This window comes from Corylus avellana, chromosome 7, assembly GCF_965113065.1.
Source record: "Corylus avellana chromosome 7, dhCorAvel1.hap1.2, whole genome shotgun sequence".
Taxonomy (NCBI): Eukaryota; Viridiplantae; Streptophyta; class Magnoliopsida; order Fagales; family Betulaceae; genus Corylus; species Corylus avellana.
The window spans coordinates 19,404,490-19,422,559 of NC_142496.1; the positions used below are offsets into that span (position 1 = coordinate 19,404,490).

Here is an 18,070-nt window from a genome sequence, read left to right on the forward strand (position 1 = left end):
ATTATTTTATAATTAATTATAAGATAAATATCAACTTAATTATTTTTATCATAAAAATTTATTAAACGAAATTTTTTAGTTAATAGTATAATAATAAGAACATATTACAAGAGAAAATTTTTTTAAAAAAATAATAATAATAAATAAAAAAAATTAAAAAATTGTAAGTATAATTTTTTTATAAAAAAAAAATACCTCAAATAGCGGCAACATATTGGATCGCCGCTATTTGAGATAATTAGCGGCGACTGTAGTCGCCGCTATTGATTGTACCAAATAAAATTAGCCATCTCTGAAATTGGCGCTAATTTTCTGAAATTTTCATACAATTTTTTTTTTTTGTTTTCTGACTCAAAGTTCCAAAATCACTCTCTCTCTTGGTGCCGGCACCAGTGGCGCACTCGTCACTGGTGCCGGCCACTTCTCTCTTTTCCTTCCGATCTGATATTTTCCCCGTTCCCTCCGTCATCCATGTTCGGATCGTAAGCTAAGAGCATGCCCAGCGAGTTCGGCGAAACCCATTCGTAGCCAAATTTTACCGGGTGAACTCAAAAAACCCCCCCTACAGCAAGTTCAGACAAACATATCTCGCCATTTCTTTTCTTGACATTCTTAATTCCAGGTCATTCTCTCCCTCTTCGCGCAGCTCTGTTTGGTTCTATAAAATTTTGTTTGTATTCCTTTTTATGTGTCTTAATGGCCTTACAGTCTCTGCGATTTGGTGTTTGATTTTAGTTTTGGTTGACACTGCGTTGCTGCTCTGCAAAACACCGGTGGGAACACGACAAAAATACCAGTCCGTAAAATCTCTCTCTTGTAGTGGTTAGTCTTATGCAACCTCTACTGGAACCTGGTAACACATTTCGGATTTAACGTTGATAGCTTTGTCCCCTATGAATGTTTGGTACAATAAAATTTTACTCTGTATTGGTTATGTCTTTTCATTTCTGGGACTCTCTCTCACTCTCACTCTCTCTCACTCTCTCTCTCGATCTCACTCCGAGAAACAGCGAAATCAACAAGACAGGAAGAGGAAGAAGAAGAAGGAGAAGGAGAAGATAGACGGACCTAGATCGAATCGAATCAGATTCGACCCACATACGCACATCCTCCTGGTATGTACGTGGGTCATTGTGTATTTTCGTGTTTTGGGGCTGTTTATGGATCTGGGTCTTTGTTTTTGTCCCCTGTAATTTTGAGTTGAGCTTGCATATGTTGTTTTCTTTTCTGTGAACATTGGCTTTGACGGTGAAATGATGTCTTTTTATATGGGTATTTTATCTTTCGGCTAATTTTGAATTACCTCATATGGGGTTTCCTTGTTTGTTTTTTTCTTAATGATTATTGGTGATCTTCAAGGTGTTTCTATATTTTGGTTAAAAATTGAGGGATGATTATACTTTAACATGAGTGCCACTTTCGTCCTGACATTTTCAATTTTAAAATTAGTCGTTGGATTTTAGATTTGTGACAAATCAATCATTTTATTAGAATTTGTCTAGAGAAAATCTAAAGTATGAATGCCGATTTGCAGTAGATCAAGAGAACCAAGTATATCGAAGATTAATGTCATTTGTTTGAAACCGCTTTTGGAGAGAAGGATCATCATCTATTCTCTATTACCTTGGATTTTACATTTGTTAAAAAACAATGATGCATTAGTCTACAGCTTTACAGGCAATTTAGCTGAGTTTTTTAGTTTGCTGGGGAGAAACTTAGAGGTATGGGTTTGACGGGATGAAAATCCAGAAATCTTTCTATAGTATCTCTGCATTTTTTGGTAGTTATTGGTAGTAAAGAAAAATGCAAATATCAATTTGCAGTAGAGCAAGAGAACCAAGTAAATCTAAGATTTATTAACTGTCATTTGTTTGAAACCACTTTTGGAGAGAACAATGGTCGGTCACCTTCAGACGTTTTCTTGCCATTGGAAGTCTCTCTGTATTTAGGGAAATAGGAGATTTTGATGCTTTTCTTTGTTTTTATTCTTTTCCAATGTTAATATTTGATTTTTGTCAGTGGGTTTGGTGAATCTGAGGGGAATCAGATTATCAACAAGTTTGCAGTGAGATCACCGTCGAGTTCAATGATTGCTCTAAATAACTGCTACTTTCATGCCCTTAAATACACCACCCCATGTGAATTGTGTATTGACATTCCATGTAAATGCTGTGGAATATCATGTGATTTGTTTTGTTTTGGCAATTACAATCATGTGTTCTTTGATGATGTTACTCTGCTTTTAGCTTCGGGATTCAAACTTTATCCTACACATAATCTGCAATATGATTTGCTAAATAGGTTCAATCTCTGCCATCATTGCTTTTAGATTTGCTATATGATTTGTTATTCAATTTTTGAAGCATCATAATGGATGCAAGCCCTAGAACTTCGGTCTAGGTATTCACATATTTAATAAGCCAACGAGAATCCTCAATTAGAAGCTTAGCATTGGCAATTCTTTTAGACCAAGACTTTGAAGAATTTTTAACCCTTGACAGGATGAAATCTCATGGATACTCTCAGGGCCTTTGCTTGCCCCTTTGCCTCCAACATTTGGCAAAGCCTTTTCAGGGCTGAAAAGCCTTCAGACCTACAAAGCCTTCAGACCTAGCTCAATTTTTAACCAACAACTGAGCTGGCATTGATGAAGGTGTTTATACCAAAACTCAACAAATCATTCTTACTCTAGGCAGGGTAATAAATGTGTAGGGCATCTTTGTAGAATGTAAGAGTAATCACTACCAAGCCTTTGAGTAATGAATTGTATGATTGAGCTCACTTTTGCCTATTCAGCACCAGAGCATATGTTTTACTTCTTAGTGAGTTGAATGGTAAGTTCAAACTAGACGCATGCATGCTAGGATGAACTGAAAAATAGACACCCTTCCTATAGCACCCATAATTGAGGATTAATAGAGATTTAATATGCATCAACATAACATTTTTGCCTTCTGCACCATTGCCGGTATCCTCTTGTAATTCAAACTTACTTTGTCAACAGAAATTCAGAAGCGTAATGAGACAAAAAGCCTTTTCATTTCTAATGTATTTTTATAAGTTGAAAAAAGAAGAATGACTCTTTTGGACAAATCTGATGTGTCTTTAATAGAATAAGCAAAGAATGAAGATGTATTTTTTCCCCTAAAAGTTGGATCAACATAGGTGCTAGTTTTGCTCATTCAAATTCCATGGCTACTTATTGCATTAATTGTGCTCAAAGACAAGAAACTTCATCAAGGAAAAAGTAAAAGATGTTACAATATGTCAAGGAAATATATTTTAATCATTACAGATAATTGCATGACAAATTACTTAGAAGCATATACCTGCTGTATTTAATGCTAAAAGAAAAAAATAGACACCAATGCAATATACTACTATATTTATCCAGAAGAGTGTTCCAGTTGAACTGTATCCTACATTTTCAAGAACTGTAGAGTGGGACAATCTGTAAGCCCATATCAATAACAACATTTAGCAAAAGCAGGACCACACAAGGAAGAAGTCTAGTTCAACATGCTACTCCCAAGCGGTCAAAGTAGTGGTCAAAGTAGTGGTTCGACATGTTTATCAAGTTGAGTAAACATTGCAAGAGAGTAATATTGTTATATAACAATATTTCATTTTTAAGTGTATACAGGATGGTACGAGTGGAAGATGTGTAAGGAGTTGTGGCGCTAAAGGACTCAAATAAAGATGGGTACGTTAAATTCAATTTAATACTAGAATAGTTCATAACTTATGGTTTCAGGTAACAATTTAATTCTATTTCTCCTATGCTTGGATCCTGGGAAAGAGTAACAATTTGTTGTTCTCCTATGCTTAGTTTAAGGTAATATTTTGTTTTTGTTTTTGTTTTTTCGATTTTCACTGCAATCATACAGGGGGAGAGATTTGATGCTATTGCTTCAACTCAGTTATTATTTATTTTTTATTTTTGGATGAATAAGCAACTTCATTTTGTATTTTTGAATTTATTCCTAGGATTTGGGAGGAAGAAGTCATTTATAGCTCGCATTAGGTGCAATTAATAAGAGTTTGTGTTGTTTTGTGAATTTTGAAATGATCTCTGAGTTGATCACAGAGTATGAATTTCTATGTGAACACTATTTCTATGTAGACGAGGGTCTCAAGGCTTTAGATAAACTTACTCGTGTGGACTTGTGTGAACACTATTCCGAACAAGCTTCTCTATGGCTCTCTTATTTTCAGTTCTTAAGAGACTTGTCTGGACAGATGCGAACACGTTTCCGAATGAGTGTCTCGGTGGTTCCTTATAATACTGGTCGTCTTGGCGTTAAAGGACGAGTTTATGATCCTTTGTATTTCACAACTTTGACGGATTTTGACATTTAGTCCTAATTACAAACCTACCCCACCAAGTGTTACTTACATGCACTTGTTTTGAACACCAAATCAGCCAAAAAAAACCTAACAATTTACTAAAAAAAAAAAAGCAACTTGCATTCTGGAAATTTGTGAATTATTTGAGAATTTTGTTTTTATGCTTCCAAATTCAATTTCTACACATTCAGCTATCTCTTTATCTCATTTGTTCTAACACTAGAACCTTATTCTTTTCTTAATAAAGACATTCTCTTATCCTTTTCGTATTAGATCATCATTCTATTAACCTGCTTTGCTTTTCCTGGTGAATTAATTCCCATCGTATGATATGAACAGGTGAAGCTTTGACTTGAATGGTTATTTTGAGCTTGTCATTCAATTACCAAATGACTGCTGTTTACAGTTGCATAACCTTTTTTTTTTTTTGACAGCTGAACTGGTTGAATCTGCTGTTCAGGGCCTGAGAGAAGAATTTGGGGAGCAGCATGTGTGGGTACCTCCACAGGGACTTTTGAAAATTTTCTTCTGTTTTTGCTACCACTGTCATTTTTCCCTTAATGTTTTCTCCCTGGCTTAAGCTGTTGTTTTACTTCATGCTGCTGATTCTGAATCACTCCTTTCTTCACAGGGTACTAAATGTGATGTTAAAGACGGACAGGATTTGAAGGATTTAGTTGCATTTGCACAAGGAGAACTGAAATACATTGACATATGGGTATTAATTCTAGATCTTTTCCTCTTTGTTACTCTATTTGCTTAATGTTAAATTCTAGTTATTTCTCTTAAGCTGGTTAAAATCATGGGTTAGTTTTTCTTGCTGATTATAAATTTGTGCTTGGTGTTAAAAATGATTTTTAGCTGGATATTTATGGGTTTACCGGATAGTTTGAGATTTATGACTTATTCGTATATAATGACGCATACTGCTATCTATGGGTATAGGATTACTTGCTGAATGACATGAAGTTAGCCTGAACAGTCTTTTGAACAGTTAGAGGAGCATAAATCTTTCGAATAATCATGAAGAACTGAAAGATGATAAGTCATAGTCTAGCAAAATAATCGGTCAAGAAAATAATTCTTCAGCTAGTGGTCCTCCGTATATGCTTTGTTTTTCATGGTATTGAGTGGGATTGTATTTTTTTTTTTTTTTCTTCTTTCTCTTAGGAATCTCACAGTCATGGATTAGGTGTGTGTTTGATTATGTGTTTATATACCTGTTGGGCCTCTCCACCTACAAACTTAAGCTTTTGGGTTAATGCTTTAACATGGTATTAAAGCTCGGTTTGTTTGTTCTTGGACTCCATGTCAAAGGCCTATTTATCTTTGTTTTCATTTTGATTGGGTAATTGGACGAATTTGTCTCTGTTTGGAATGTTAGTGTATCCACAACTCTTGATTGCGTGTGTGCTTTATATGGGTTAATGTATTTTGTTGGCCTCTTGAACCACTAGTTTAGCATTTGGTTTAGATGCTTTAAAACTTTCAATTTTGCCCATTTTGGATCGATGCTAAGATTCAAATTGAAAACCCACTTGTGAATGAGTTCATCCAAAATTGCTCTTTTTCTTTTTTCTGTTACTGTTTTTTAACTTTTGATGTGCTACTTTGAGCAGATTTAGTTCTGTGTTTACGACTTACCCTATGTTGAGAATGATGCAGATTAATAACGCAGGATCAAATGCATATAGCTATAAACCACTGGCAGAAGCTTCAGATGAAGATCTTATGTGAGCTTCCGTACACTTTTCTATCCCCTGTTAATGGCCAGCTTCTGAGTTATTTATAATATGGACTCTTTCTGTGCAGTGAAGTTGTAACTACAAACACCCTTGGTTTGATGATATGTTGCCGAGAGGTATAATTGTTTTTTCTTAAGTGGCCTGTCGAAGATATATTGTCACATGTGCATGTTGACTGATCCTTCAGGCAATAAAGATGATGTTAAACCAGCATCGAGGGGGTCATATTTTCAACATTGATGGGGCTGGTTCAGATGGAAGACCAACACCTAGGTACCCTTTTAGCTTACTTCAGTGTTACTCTCTAAACCAGCTAAAAAAATTTGATTGCTATTTTGTCTTTCTCATGCTGCTGCTTACCTTTTGCAGCCTATTAGTTTGGTTAGACAATGCACATAATATGATGGTCCTACTAATCTAATGATGCCCTTTCTTTTTCTTTTTTTTTCCTGGGGGAATAGTTAAAAATATCACAGTAAAGAACATGGAGGGGGTGATATATGATGTAATTTGATTTATTTTGTTTACAGATCCTCTATAAGACTTGTTAAAACCTGCACCTCGGCATTTAAGTAGGTGTTGGTGGTTACCAAGTTGATATGGTGAGTTGGTGTCCCCAGTACAGACTTAATATCCATCTAGGTTCTGTAATTACCATTGTTAACGTTCATATTGGCTATTGGTTTTCTAGGGATTTGACCATCATTTCTAGTGGGAAAGTTGTCTCTTGTCAGTGTGACTGTGATGTGTAGCACTACATTTTTCCATTTATGTACTAATCTTTGATACATGGCATTTGTAAACAAGTATGTCCCCCAGAAAGCAGAAACATATGGTACATTTCTGCTGATCCAAATATATATGAAGCTTAATGTTCAGCTCATGTTCATTAAAGGGCTTTTCTTTGATTCAATGAAAATGGAAAAGAAAGAATTTCTTAGTTGTTTTCATACTGGGAGAAAATTGTGGGGAAAATTGTGGCAAAAGCCAATTATCCACCCTATGGGATTGATTTCCCCTAGGGGCCTACGGGAAGGTTTACCAACGGTCGTAATATCGTCGATTTCATTGGTCTGCATTTTGCTCTTTCTCATTACATTATTATTATATTATATGGTACGGTTGCCAAAGTATGATATATATATATATATATGCTTAATTTTGAATACTTTCTCACATTACAGCTGAATCTCTGGGATTCGTTAATTTCATTCCACCCTTTGCTACTGCTAGAGGCAGGGAAATACTCAAAGGTGTCAATTATGCATCTGGCCGTGCGGGAATTCGCAACGAAACTGGACAAACCCAGGTACGGTAGCATGCATGTTATAAGTAGAGACAATTGTAATACTGTTGAGCAGAAACTTCACCAAAATCTCCTCAATTTTCATGCGTTTTGAGATGGGTCTACTCCCATCTCTTTCTTGGTCTATTATAAACTAGTTGACAGGCCTTGTGATTTAGCAGTTAATATGTACCTTGGCATATAATTGAAAAGCTTAAGTAATTTTATATTTTGGATTGTGTATTACCATGGCAATCAAATCTTTAGCCAAAGTCATGTAACCTTTGCCATAGAAACTTCTGTCTGCCTACCCCTGTCAAATGTAGAATAGTATTTAGGTAATAAATCATGATAAATTACTCATTTTCACTTTTAATTGTCGGTTCTAAGTGGTGGTGTGTGTAATGTAGGTTATGGATATTATTTTTAAAGATACAGATAAAACTTGGCTTGTAAAATTATTTTTTTCATCAAATTACAAACTGATAAGATTGTATTGAAGTTACAAACCTCTTCCTTTCATGCTTCTATGTTGCTTAAAATTGACTGAATCTTGATTGCTGATTGACTAAGATTAAATAGAAAGTTGCACTCTTCTACTCCATGAGGAGGTATATAGCTGTTTGAACATGACCCTTTTTCAGTAATGTATTTTTCTTGTATTCTTGCTTTTGAATAATGTTATTCTGGAGTTTTTTCTTTCTTAGTTCAAGTGTGTAGTGTTTGCATATATATATATATATATATATATATATATATATATATATATATATATATATATATATATATATGTGCTTTTTTTCTTTTTCTTTTTTTTTTCTCCAATAGCGGCGACCCTTAGGTTGCCGCTATTGAGTTTCTATTTTTTAATTCATTAGCGGCAACTCCTAAGTTGCTGCTAATTACAGACAAATAGCGGCAACTTTCAGTTGCCGCTAATGATAGAGGAATAGCGGCAACTGTAAGTTGCCGCTATTGACCTTTTCCATTTTTTTTTTTAATTTTCTTACTATAGTCGCCGGTAATACTGGATAAATAGCGGCAACTATGGGTTGCCGCTAATGATAGAGCAATAGCGGCAACTCCAAGTTGCCGCTATTGACTTTTTTTATTTTTATTTTTTTAATTTTCTTATATCATTAGCGGCGAGTTTATGTCGCCGCTAATGACATACAAATAGCGGCAACTTTAAGGTTGCCGCTAATGATATACAATAGCGGCAACCTTAGAACCATTTTGAACCATTTTTTCCGGCAAAAAAAAAATGTATTAGCGGCAACTCTAAGTCGCCGCTAATGACATACAAATAGCGGCAACGTTGAAAGTCGCCGGTATTTAGCTTCACCGTCCACTTACTACCAACCACCAAATAGCGGCCGCGGGTCGCCGGTATTTGTGAATAGCAGCAAGTTTTTCCTCATTAGCGGCAACTTGGAGTCGCCGCTAATGACCATAATTTTTGTAGTGCTACGTGTTAGTTTACTTAATATATCAATTTTTGTACATATTTATGAATTTTGATAAATATAGTATTTGTGATACATATATTATGTTATAAACTAACTATTTCATTTTTATTTCGAATTTTTTGTATATAGCAGAAATATAGTACATGAAAAGAACAAAACAAATAAAAAAAATAAAAAGTATTTTGTCATTACATTTTAGTTCATCCCCTCAAACATGAATTTATGGCTCCGCATGTCAGCTACTTACGCATATAAAGAAGTTATTCGGTTGAAAATATTACTTGGTGAATTGGGCCAAGCAATATACAGTGATTGTTCACTATGATAGACATAGTGCGTTGCATTTGGCGAAAAAACCCTATATTTTATGCATGGACTAAACACATTAATGTTCAATATCACTTCATTGGCGAAACAATAGATGATGAGTTGATCATAGTGCAGAAGATCTATGAGAGTATTGCAGATATTTTGACAAAACGTGTAGCTAGCAAGAGAGAATTTTGTGTGGGGTAGAGCTTCTCTCGGACCTGTTATCACTTAACGGATGCAGCATGTACGTTGTGGTAATCTTGAAATGTTAAAATCCTAATAGTTTTAGGATTAGAAATCCTATTATCTTTTTGGTAGGATTGTGTATCCTCTTAGGATTAGAGTCCTATTTTTCTTTATTGTGAATCCCAATTTCCTTTTACCTATTGAAAAACCTAATATGACTCCAAACAACACCTAGAAGGGGGTTAGGTTGAATAGGTGTAAGTAAAAAATACACAAAATTAAAATATTAAACAATCACAATCAATTATTCACCAAAATATGTAAAACAATAAATCAAAGAGACAGACATTTTGGTTACGAAGAGGAAATCATTTAGAGAGCTCTCTAAAATGTAAAATCTCTCTGGGATAGCAAAACCCAAGAAATCACTAAATCAGTAGAATAACGAGAAATTACACAATGTCGAAGACTTACACAACCTATACACTTGACACTCATTTGTACTAGACAAGCGACCCACTTGTCTGCTAACGTAGTAGTTCTCCCAGAACTTCTGGACTGTTCCTTCTACGTGATCTCCCTTCACTGGAATTTCGGTTGACTTCAATTGCTTAATCACCAAGGACGATCAACTGATCATTCTAAGAGAAAGAATTAATGTTCTATAACAAAGACTCTCTTAGCACAAAACTTGCGAACTCTAGCTGCAGAATTCGTAGTTATACAGATCTGTAGAGATCCATATATATATAGACTAAGATTACTTTAATATACATATTCTTGATTGCATTATGTACAGATATTCTTGATTGTATTTTTCTTATAATTGCTTGTCTTGCATAATATACACTTTTTTCAACTCTCTTCTCTTCCTACATTGTTAATGTTTTGGTTTTGAAGTTTAACGATCTCTAAGAAGGAAAAGGAAAAAAAGTTTGCTTTTATTTATTTCTTTGTCTTGGGAAAGAACCATTCCATAGGGAGGAAGTTATCTTGCATATTTTGTTAGCGTAAAGATGTCAAATCATTGCAAGTGGTATTATACATTAGGAGTATATTATCTTTCTGTAAAGCATATGATTTTAAAGATATCAATTTATATATGAATCATGGCGTAAATGACCCAGTTTACGCCCACCAACCAAAAAAGGACAACTCAGCTTATTTCAACTTACAAAATGAACTTAACTCACCAGATTATACCATCTGCAAAATGAAACCCATCATTTCTCTCTTCAGATTTTCGCATGCACCCACCACTCATCCAGCTAGAACAGGCCGCCACCCATGACCAGCCCGATCCTCCGCCCAACCAGCTTCAAAAATCCAACGCCGCCCAGCCCACTGCATGGCCGGTGCAGGCCGCACCCACTGCCACCCACGACCAGCCCGATCCTCCGCCCAACCAGCTTCAAAAATCCAACGCCGCCCAGCCCACCGCATGGCTGGTGCAGGCCGCACCCACCGCCCTCTCCCAACCGGGCGGAACAAGCTGGCACCCACACCCAGGCCACTCCACCCGTCCAGCCGCCTGCCATCGCCCAGCCTGAAATCGCTTGTTTGATCCCCTGTTGGAAGGCTATTGGAATCTTGGGTGTGGGGCATGTTTTAGTTGCGATGTAGTTTGTATTCTTTGATTCGAAATGGGTTGTTGTACATGGAGTTATAAAGGACACAAGTGTGAATAAGCTGACATCTGCTGGTTGCAGTGTGAAAATTTGTATTTGCCCAATCTGGGTTTGCCCGATTCTCAGATTTTTACTCTTTTTCTTTTTTTTTTTTTACATCAATTTGTAGTGCAAACATGTGATGGAATTTGTGTAGTTGTAGTGGATTGATTTGTTTTGTGATTATAGGTAGCAAGTCCACATAGATTTCTCAGATTTTGTCTCTTTTTTTGGGTTATTTTGTTGCTGGAATGGTTTTTTTCTAATTCCTTCGGCCGGAGCAACGGTGGTGAACCGTCGGAGTAGCTTAGCGGGGTGGGCTTGGCAAAGCTGGGCGGTGTGATCTTGGCAGAGCTGGGCGGCGTGGGCTTGGCAAAGCTGGGCGGGGTGGCGTTTGGAGGTGCGTGGTTTGGGCAGTGGAGTTTGGCATATGATCTTGTGCATCCAAGCTTATTTTGTAAGTTGAGATAATCTGAGATAGCAACATTTTAGTGGAAGGCAGAAAACATGAGTTTTCTGCCTTGACCGTATAGCAGCACCTCTCCTTTTTATTTATGTAATTATTAGAAGTTTTCCATGTTAAAGAGTGTAGAACAATCCACCTCAGGCCAACAATTGATGGGTATACAAGATGAATCATCTATCCATTCTATTCAATTTTGTTGGGTTTTAGAATATTTGGTTCGAGTTGGATTAATTCACTATGGATGGAAAGCGACTACCCATAAACTTCATGAAAAATGTTTTACGTTCCTTTTACATTGCTTTGTATTTTTATTTTTATTTTTCCTTGAAAGCTGTTTACATGTTAGGAATTTGCTTTTTTGGTTTTAAGATTTATTGATGAATGCTGTGGGATTTGCTTCCTGAGTTCTAAAATTTGCTTATCCAATCTCAAGTTGAAGGACAAGGCTTGATTGAAAAATGACCATCATACTGATAACCTTTGGATAATAATATACTCATTTGGATTATTATTAAAAGTTTCTGTTCATCTGCTTGTCGCTAGTTTCTATACATTTTCAAACACTAGCTGTGGGTACTAATGTTGTTCTGTACTGTAGTGTGGTGTGGTTTAATGTATTTTCATTAGATCTGGTTCTTTTATGTCCTTATTGTAGGAAGCTGAGCTTGCTAGAGAGAAGACAAATGGACACAAGCTGGACAGGTCTCATATTTTTGCTGTGAACATATGTCTTACAGAGTATGGTTTGAAGGGCAGCAGGGGAATCTTTTTGAAGACTAGTTAATCTCAATAACTACCAAGTGTTACTAGGATAAGAAACTTTTCTTCTCTTTTCTAATGAAATTCTTCTTTATTGACACTTATTTTGTGCATATGTACTTGCATAGCTATTTTTCTTTAGGTATAGTAGGACTTGGAGAAAAATAGAAATTCAAAATACAAATCTTTCTAGACCTGTCACATAGAAACAATTGAGATTATAATGTGATCTCCTGCACAGTTTTTATTTTCAGATTTTAAATTTTCCTTTTCAATAGTTATGTGAGCATAATATATATATATATATATATATATATATATATATATATATATATATATAATTTAATGTAAATCATATTTTACTCAAATAGGGTGTGAACATACTTGTATGATGTAAGAGTTTAATGGTAAGTTTGGCCTATTATAACTACTATATATATAAATAAAATCCATAATTAATTAATTATTATTATTTTCTTTTTTTTAAAAAAAAAATTCTCATATCATTAGCGGCGACCCCCATGTCACCGCTAATGATAGAGGAATAGCGGTGACTCTTGGTCGCTGTTATTGATCCTTTTTTTTTTTTTTTTTTAATTTTCTCATATTATTAGCGGTGACCTCAAACTTGCTGCTAATGATAGTGGAATAGCAGCGACTCTTAGTCGCCACTATTGATTTTTTATTTTTATTTTTTAAATTTTTTTCATATCATTAGCAGCGACCCTAGGGTTATTTCGAACCTATTTTTGCGGTGACAAAAAAAGTCATTAGCGGCAACTTTAATGAGGGGTCATTAACGGCGGCCCTAAAAGTCGCCGCTATTTTGCATTGCGTCCGATTACTAGCGGCAACCAAATAGCGGCCACTTGTCTCTGCTATTAGTAAATAGCGGCCATTTTTGGGTCAAATTCGAAGCTAATGACCAAATTTTTTTATAGAGTAAAGACCCCTAGTCTAATCAACACATAATCTATTTGAAAATAGACTTAAAATACACGGGGTGTCCGGACGGGAAGTAAGCTCATCCAGACAGAACTAGGTAAAAAACGCTAAACCCTAGTTCTCTAGCATGGCGCTTCCGGACGGCTTGCAGACGAGACTCTCGGGTTTTCTTGTTCAGTCATCTCGTTCGAACGGTTTGCAGACGAAGTTGCATACGAGGCTCTTGGGTTTTCTTGGTCAACCATCTCGTCCAAACGGTCTTCAAACGAAGTTGCAGACGAGGCTTCGGATTTAACCATTTTCTCATTCACACACTGCATACTTAAACCGAACATGTTAACTACAAGTATTTTATTCACTCGAATCCAGCCAAGGCAAAAATAAAACTAACACATATAAATAAAGTTCATTTAAATAGGCTACTATACACTCATTGTACTATATAGATAGGTTGAAGTTTTACAGCGACAAAGAAAGAGGGGAAGCGAAGCACACAATATTTTTTTGTCAAAGTTTTCCTTCCAACTGGGTTGGAGCAACATTCTTCAACCTAATCTATACATGTGACATGTGTCCCTTAAACATATAAGATGCACATGTTTTTTTAATAGTAGGGACAAAGTTAGAATAAATTTTATTAAAAACCCATGTGCATCTCACATGTTATTAAAAAAAATGATACATGTCACTTTTATAAACTAAATTGAAGGAAATTCTTCTAATCCAATTTAGAGGGAAACTTAATCCATATTTTTTTTGGGTAAAGTCCATATACTCCTCTCAAACTACCACTAAATTGACAATGTCCTCCCCAAACTTTCAATTGTGACAATGTCCCCTCCAAACTGCCAAAAATTTGACAATGTCTCCTTCAATGCTAGCAAAAAGACAAAAATGATCCTAAATATTTGTCAATAAGACAAAAATATTCCAATAAATTCAATATATATATATATTTTAGAATTTCCACTCCCTTTTCATTAAAAAAAAAATTAAATTTAGTTTTTTTTAATTATTTAATTTTATTAAGGGCATTTTCGTCATTATGGGAGACATTGTCAATTGGGCAATAGTTTGAGGAGGGTTACGTGGACTTTTACTTTCTTTTTTTTTTTTCTTTTTTTCTTTTTTTTTTTTTAGTAGCAAAGAAGAAGAAACACCGTTATTGCCATCCTGTGGACATAGCCAATCTCGCCGAACAACATTAAAGTCTGGTGTTTTAATACTTGTTTCTTCTTCTTTGTTGATATTTGTGTGGTGTCAATTCTAACAAATGGCTCATGTTTCTCTTTTTCTCAATTAAAGCTTATAATCAATACTCAACAGCTATGATGAAACAAAATTTGCTTGCTCATAACGTCTTTTTAGCAGCACAGGCATGCTGTCACAATCTATAATTGATCACATAGTTATGTTGGTCTTCAAGGATAAATGCGTAATAATTAAAAATAAATAAAATGATTGGCTTCTTTTTTATTTTTAACACACAATGTTCAGAAAAATTTGCAGGCATGCTACTTGGAATCAAATTAGAATCATGGCTTTTTTTCTAAGAAAAAAAAGGCAAAGAGATCAACAAAGTGACGTAACCCTAATAATACCCGTTCGTTGAAAACCAGTAACAAGAAAAGCCTAGATAATGGTTCAATGTGCTCCATTCAGTCTAGTTGAGCCAATAACTTGACACAATCCCATCAAAACATTAATAAAATCGAAGCTAGTTTACACTAATCAATCATGAGAATTTTCATTGCAGAGTCGGACTCAAATACATTACTTGGATAAGAGACACAGAAAGCAGAGAAACATGCCTATTGTCATAAGCAGAAATCATACATCAAACATAACTGATTTTGGCTACTCTATTGTTTTCCTTACTAATCAGATTTCAAACCCAAAAGCCACAAGAAACATGCCTCAAGTTTTCCACTCCTGTGAACAATTCTTTCCTTTCATGGCATATCAAATTTTCAAATTCTACCATGATAAAATATATGTATATATATATATATATATATATATATATATATAAAGCTGCACTAATATGTTACACATTCATTCATGCATAGTACTCAAAATATTCAAAAGCCCAGAACTTGTTGGGAGTGAAACTCTCATCACATGGCCAGGCATAATGTTAGAAGTTCTTCACGAATTTAAATATTACAGGAATCCTAATTGATCTTCCAGTATCACCGCCGACTGCGCTGGAGAAAAATGCTACAAGAATCAAGACCTGAAAATGTTCTTCAGATGCCCTCTTCTCAGAACATGTATACAAGTAAATGGGAAAAACAAACCTCCCTGCCTCCTGGGCTCATCAATCATCCACCAAAAACCCAAGCACTGACTCCATAAAACAAGACTAAAAATTCAGTCAGGGAGCTGAGAATATCTGTGAATGATTGTCCTGTATTTACAAATTTGAAGAGAATCCACAAACAACCCAGCTACTATCTTCTAATTTGTCAGTCAGTTGAAACTAAACCTTCAACTTTCCTAAATATCTGTTTTCCAAATGCTACCATTAACATTGCAGTCATCAGAATTCTCGAGGGCTGCAACTTTTGCACGGTATGCTGCTGCAGCCACAGCACTGTTTACCCTCTGAGCCTGAGGAAGCTCGCAGGCTTCACTGACAGAAGCAAATCTCAATTCAGCAGGAGGAATGAAACAGTCTACCGAAAGCCCGGGGACATTGAAAGCCACTTCCTCGATTGTCCATGCTTCTTCCATCCTGGTTTTAGTGTGGCTCATTGCTGTTTCTCCAAACCTGAAAAGAGTTACTACTGAACGACCCGAGTGAGCAATCATGACTCCCTCAACAGGCCTGTAATCATCGAGGAAGGAGTTGATTGTGGTCTCCCAGTATGCAGCATCGCCTCCATTGTTCTGAATGCGGGTCAAATGGGAATCTTCCAAGTGCACAAGAAGCCCTGTTTTCTGGCTGAAGTAGCCGAACAAGACGTGCCTTATGATCTCGGCCGGTCCTTCACTCCTGGATTTCAATGTCAGAGGATCTGCGCAGAGCTTGAGGATGAAGCAATCCTCTCCATTGATCTTCTTCTCTCCAATGCATCTTGCATTGGTGAACATGCTTGCAGTGGTTCTGGGGTCAAGTCCCTGAAAAGGAAAATATATAACTTGTCAGATATGGTGGAAAGCACTTGAGGAAACAGAGAAACAATGGGTAATTATGTACAGGCAGATTGACCTGAAGTGCTCTGCGCAAGGGTCTAACAGGCCCTTTTGCAGCATGTGCACCAAGCCAAGGTGTGTGCCTCCAGACAAGCTTCCCATTGCAGCCAGCGTGAACCTTGCTGCCACCAAGTGCAAGCTCCACATACCACATATCTGGATTCATCTGCCAAAGGACAAACCCACCCGAATCTGCAGCTTTGGATGAATTCTTGCTCCTTACTACCCTGTTAGCCGTCTCAAACTCAGAAGCTATCATCCTCACCTTTCCCATGGCATAAGCATTGTGAATGGTGTTCTGAAGCTTTTGCCCTCCGGAAGCCGCTGTGTACTGCTGCAATATGTACTGAGCCGATGAACTTTCCTGCAAAAACACCCCACAAAGTCATGGGTTTCGTTAGCTGAAATAGGAGAGAAATCCTCCCAAATCGTCAGGAAAATGTCCAGAAGACATTCATCCACAGCGCTCAATTTTGTATGCTCTATACAGACATCAAATGTTCAGATTTCACTACCAAAGCTACGAAATTAAACGCTTCAGATTCAACTGGCAGGACCAATTTCCTTGAAAAATGTATAGCGTATATAGGCAGAAGCTCAAAGAAAGTTGATTAATGTGCAACTAATTAAGCTTAACACTTGAATAAACTATACGAATGATTGAACACAAAAAGAAAAGATTAGGAGCTAACAATTGGGGTGTCTTTGATGCTAAGGTGAGGGAAAGGGTCGGCCGTGCTAACGTGCACCGGGGCGAGCGGTGCACCCAAGACTCCCAGCAAGAGCCTCAGATCCGAGCGTTTGTAAGCAGCAGAGCAAGAGACGGAAGGGGCCCGCGAGAGCTGCCCCCTCTTCATCCACTGGCCCCACCTCCCCTCCATCCTCGAATCTTCTCCGTCGGTCCCGTCGGGTCCCTCCTTCAACGGCGACAAGGCCTCCGCCGGCCTCAGACTCCCGGATCTCGCGATCAACGGCTCGGGCGGCGCCACGTGGTGGGCCTTCCTACCCCGGCGCAGCAGCCTGGACATGGGGGACGCACTCCTCGCCGGGCTCTTGGCCCTAGACCTCCCGGGAGACAGCCCTCTCACCACCTCCTCCTTCAGCGCCGAGAAGAACCCCTGCTTTCTCTCCATTTCTCACGACTCCGACAAAGAGAGCCAAGCGGCGGGGAACGATGACAATGAGCGCGAAATTACAGTGGTCTGAAGCGCAACTAAGAAGCGAGAGACAGTGAGAACAAAGCTCACTGAAAAGCTCCCAGCGAGTGTGATAAAGCAGAGAGTGTGGGAGACGAATGCCGTTTTGAAGAAGAAAATCGGCTAATGACATGTAGGCCAGTAGATTCATATTCCTACGACTTTTTTTATTTTATAAAAAGTATAAATCAAAATAATAATAATAATAAATTATTATTATTATTATTATTATTGTCTATTTATTTTTTCTGTTGGTTGGATCGGAGGATTTAGGGCCCCTGACCCCTGTGGTGGGTGGAATATATATTTTCTCGTGACTAAGATGAAACGGCGCCGTTGGTAACGGTCAAATAAGTATTAAACAATGCGGGGTTTGTGTATGGAAATTTAATATAAAGCAATCGTAGTGCGGAACTGCAGATTAATGATGGGCTGTCTGTTCAGTAATCAGCATGCTAAGCACGCGCTGTAGACGGGTGTTTCTTTTTCTTTTTC

At 36.9% G+C, this 18,070-nt stretch overlaps 2 protein-coding genes and 1 pseudogene across 6 annotated transcripts; 2 read left to right on the forward strand and 1 right to left on the reverse strand.

Annotated features, from left to right (window-relative positions):
• The first annotated feature begins 396 nt into the window (after positions 1-396).
• On the forward strand, positions 397-7,174 carry LOC132172360 (chlorophyll(ide) b reductase NOL, chloroplastic). 4 transcript variants are annotated; one of them, XM_088518339.1, is made up of 10 exons: positions 397-622; positions 736-822; positions 1,011-1,115; positions 3,644-3,703; positions 4,782-4,843; positions 4,979-5,065; positions 6,013-6,080; positions 6,160-6,208; positions 6,280-6,365; positions 6,623-7,174. In XM_088518339.1, the coding sequence occupies exons 4-10, from the start codon at positions 3,700-3,702 to the stop codon at positions 6,666-6,668; spliced, it is 402 nt and encodes a 133-aa protein (XP_088374465.1). In that variant the 5' UTR covers positions 397-622; positions 736-822; positions 1,011-1,115; positions 3,644-3,699; the 3' UTR covers positions 6,669-7,174. The 4 variants fall into 4 exon arrangements, with proteins under 4 accessions (XP_088374465.1, XP_088374462.1, XP_088374463.1 ...); XM_088518336.1 differs by lacking the exon at positions 6,623-7,174 and having other exon boundaries at positions 6,280-6,615; XM_088518337.1 differs by lacking the exons at positions 397-622; positions 6,623-7,174 and having other exon boundaries at positions 814-904; positions 6,280-6,615.
• Positions 6,901-12,483, forward strand: LOC148584633 (GDSL esterase/lipase At1g33811-like; annotated as a pseudogene). Its single transcript, XR_015912898.1, has 4 exons — positions 6,901-6,927; positions 7,034-7,163; positions 7,277-7,401; positions 12,133-12,483. The product of XR_015912898.1 is annotated as a GDSL esterase/lipase At1g33811-like (transcript).
• A 2,727-nt stretch (positions 12,484-15,210) lies between these two features.
• On the reverse strand, positions 15,211-17,700 carry LOC132184174 (uncharacterized). The gene is made up of 3 exons (XM_059597695.2): positions 17,072-17,700; positions 16,396-16,743; positions 15,211-16,304 (listed from the first exon to the last, which is right to left on the reverse strand). Exons 1-3 carry the CDS (start codon positions 17,510-17,512, stop codon positions 15,681-15,683), a joined length of 1,413 nt encoding a protein of 470 aa, XP_059453678.2. The 5' UTR covers positions 17,513-17,700; the 3' UTR covers positions 15,211-15,680.
• Positions 17,701-18,070: the final 370 nt, after the last annotated feature.

Excerpts from the sequence above, each read along its gene's own strand:
- LOC132184174 (XM_059597695.2), bottom strand. The coding sequence starts at position 17,512 with ATGGAGAGAAAGCAGGGGTTCTTCTCGGCGCTGAAGGAGGAGGTGGTG. Across the intron at positions 16,744-17,071 it reads GCATCAAAGACACCCCAATT|GAAAGTTCATCGGCTCAGTA; the intron begins GTTAGCTCCTAA and ends GTGTTTTTGCAG. Across the intron at positions 16,305-16,395 it reads CCTTGCGCAGAGCACTTCAG|GGACTTGACCCCAGAACCAC; the intron begins GTCAATCTGCCT and ends TTTCCTTTTCAG.
- LOC132172360 (XM_088518336.1), top strand. Across the intron at positions 5,066-6,012 it reads TGAAATACATTGACATATGG|ATTAATAACGCAGGATCAAA; the intron begins GTATTAATTCTA and ends AGAATGATGCAG. Across the intron at positions 6,081-6,159 it reads GCTTCAGATGAAGATCTTAT|TGAAGTTGTAACTACAAACA; the intron begins GTGAGCTTCCGT and ends CTTTCTGTGCAG.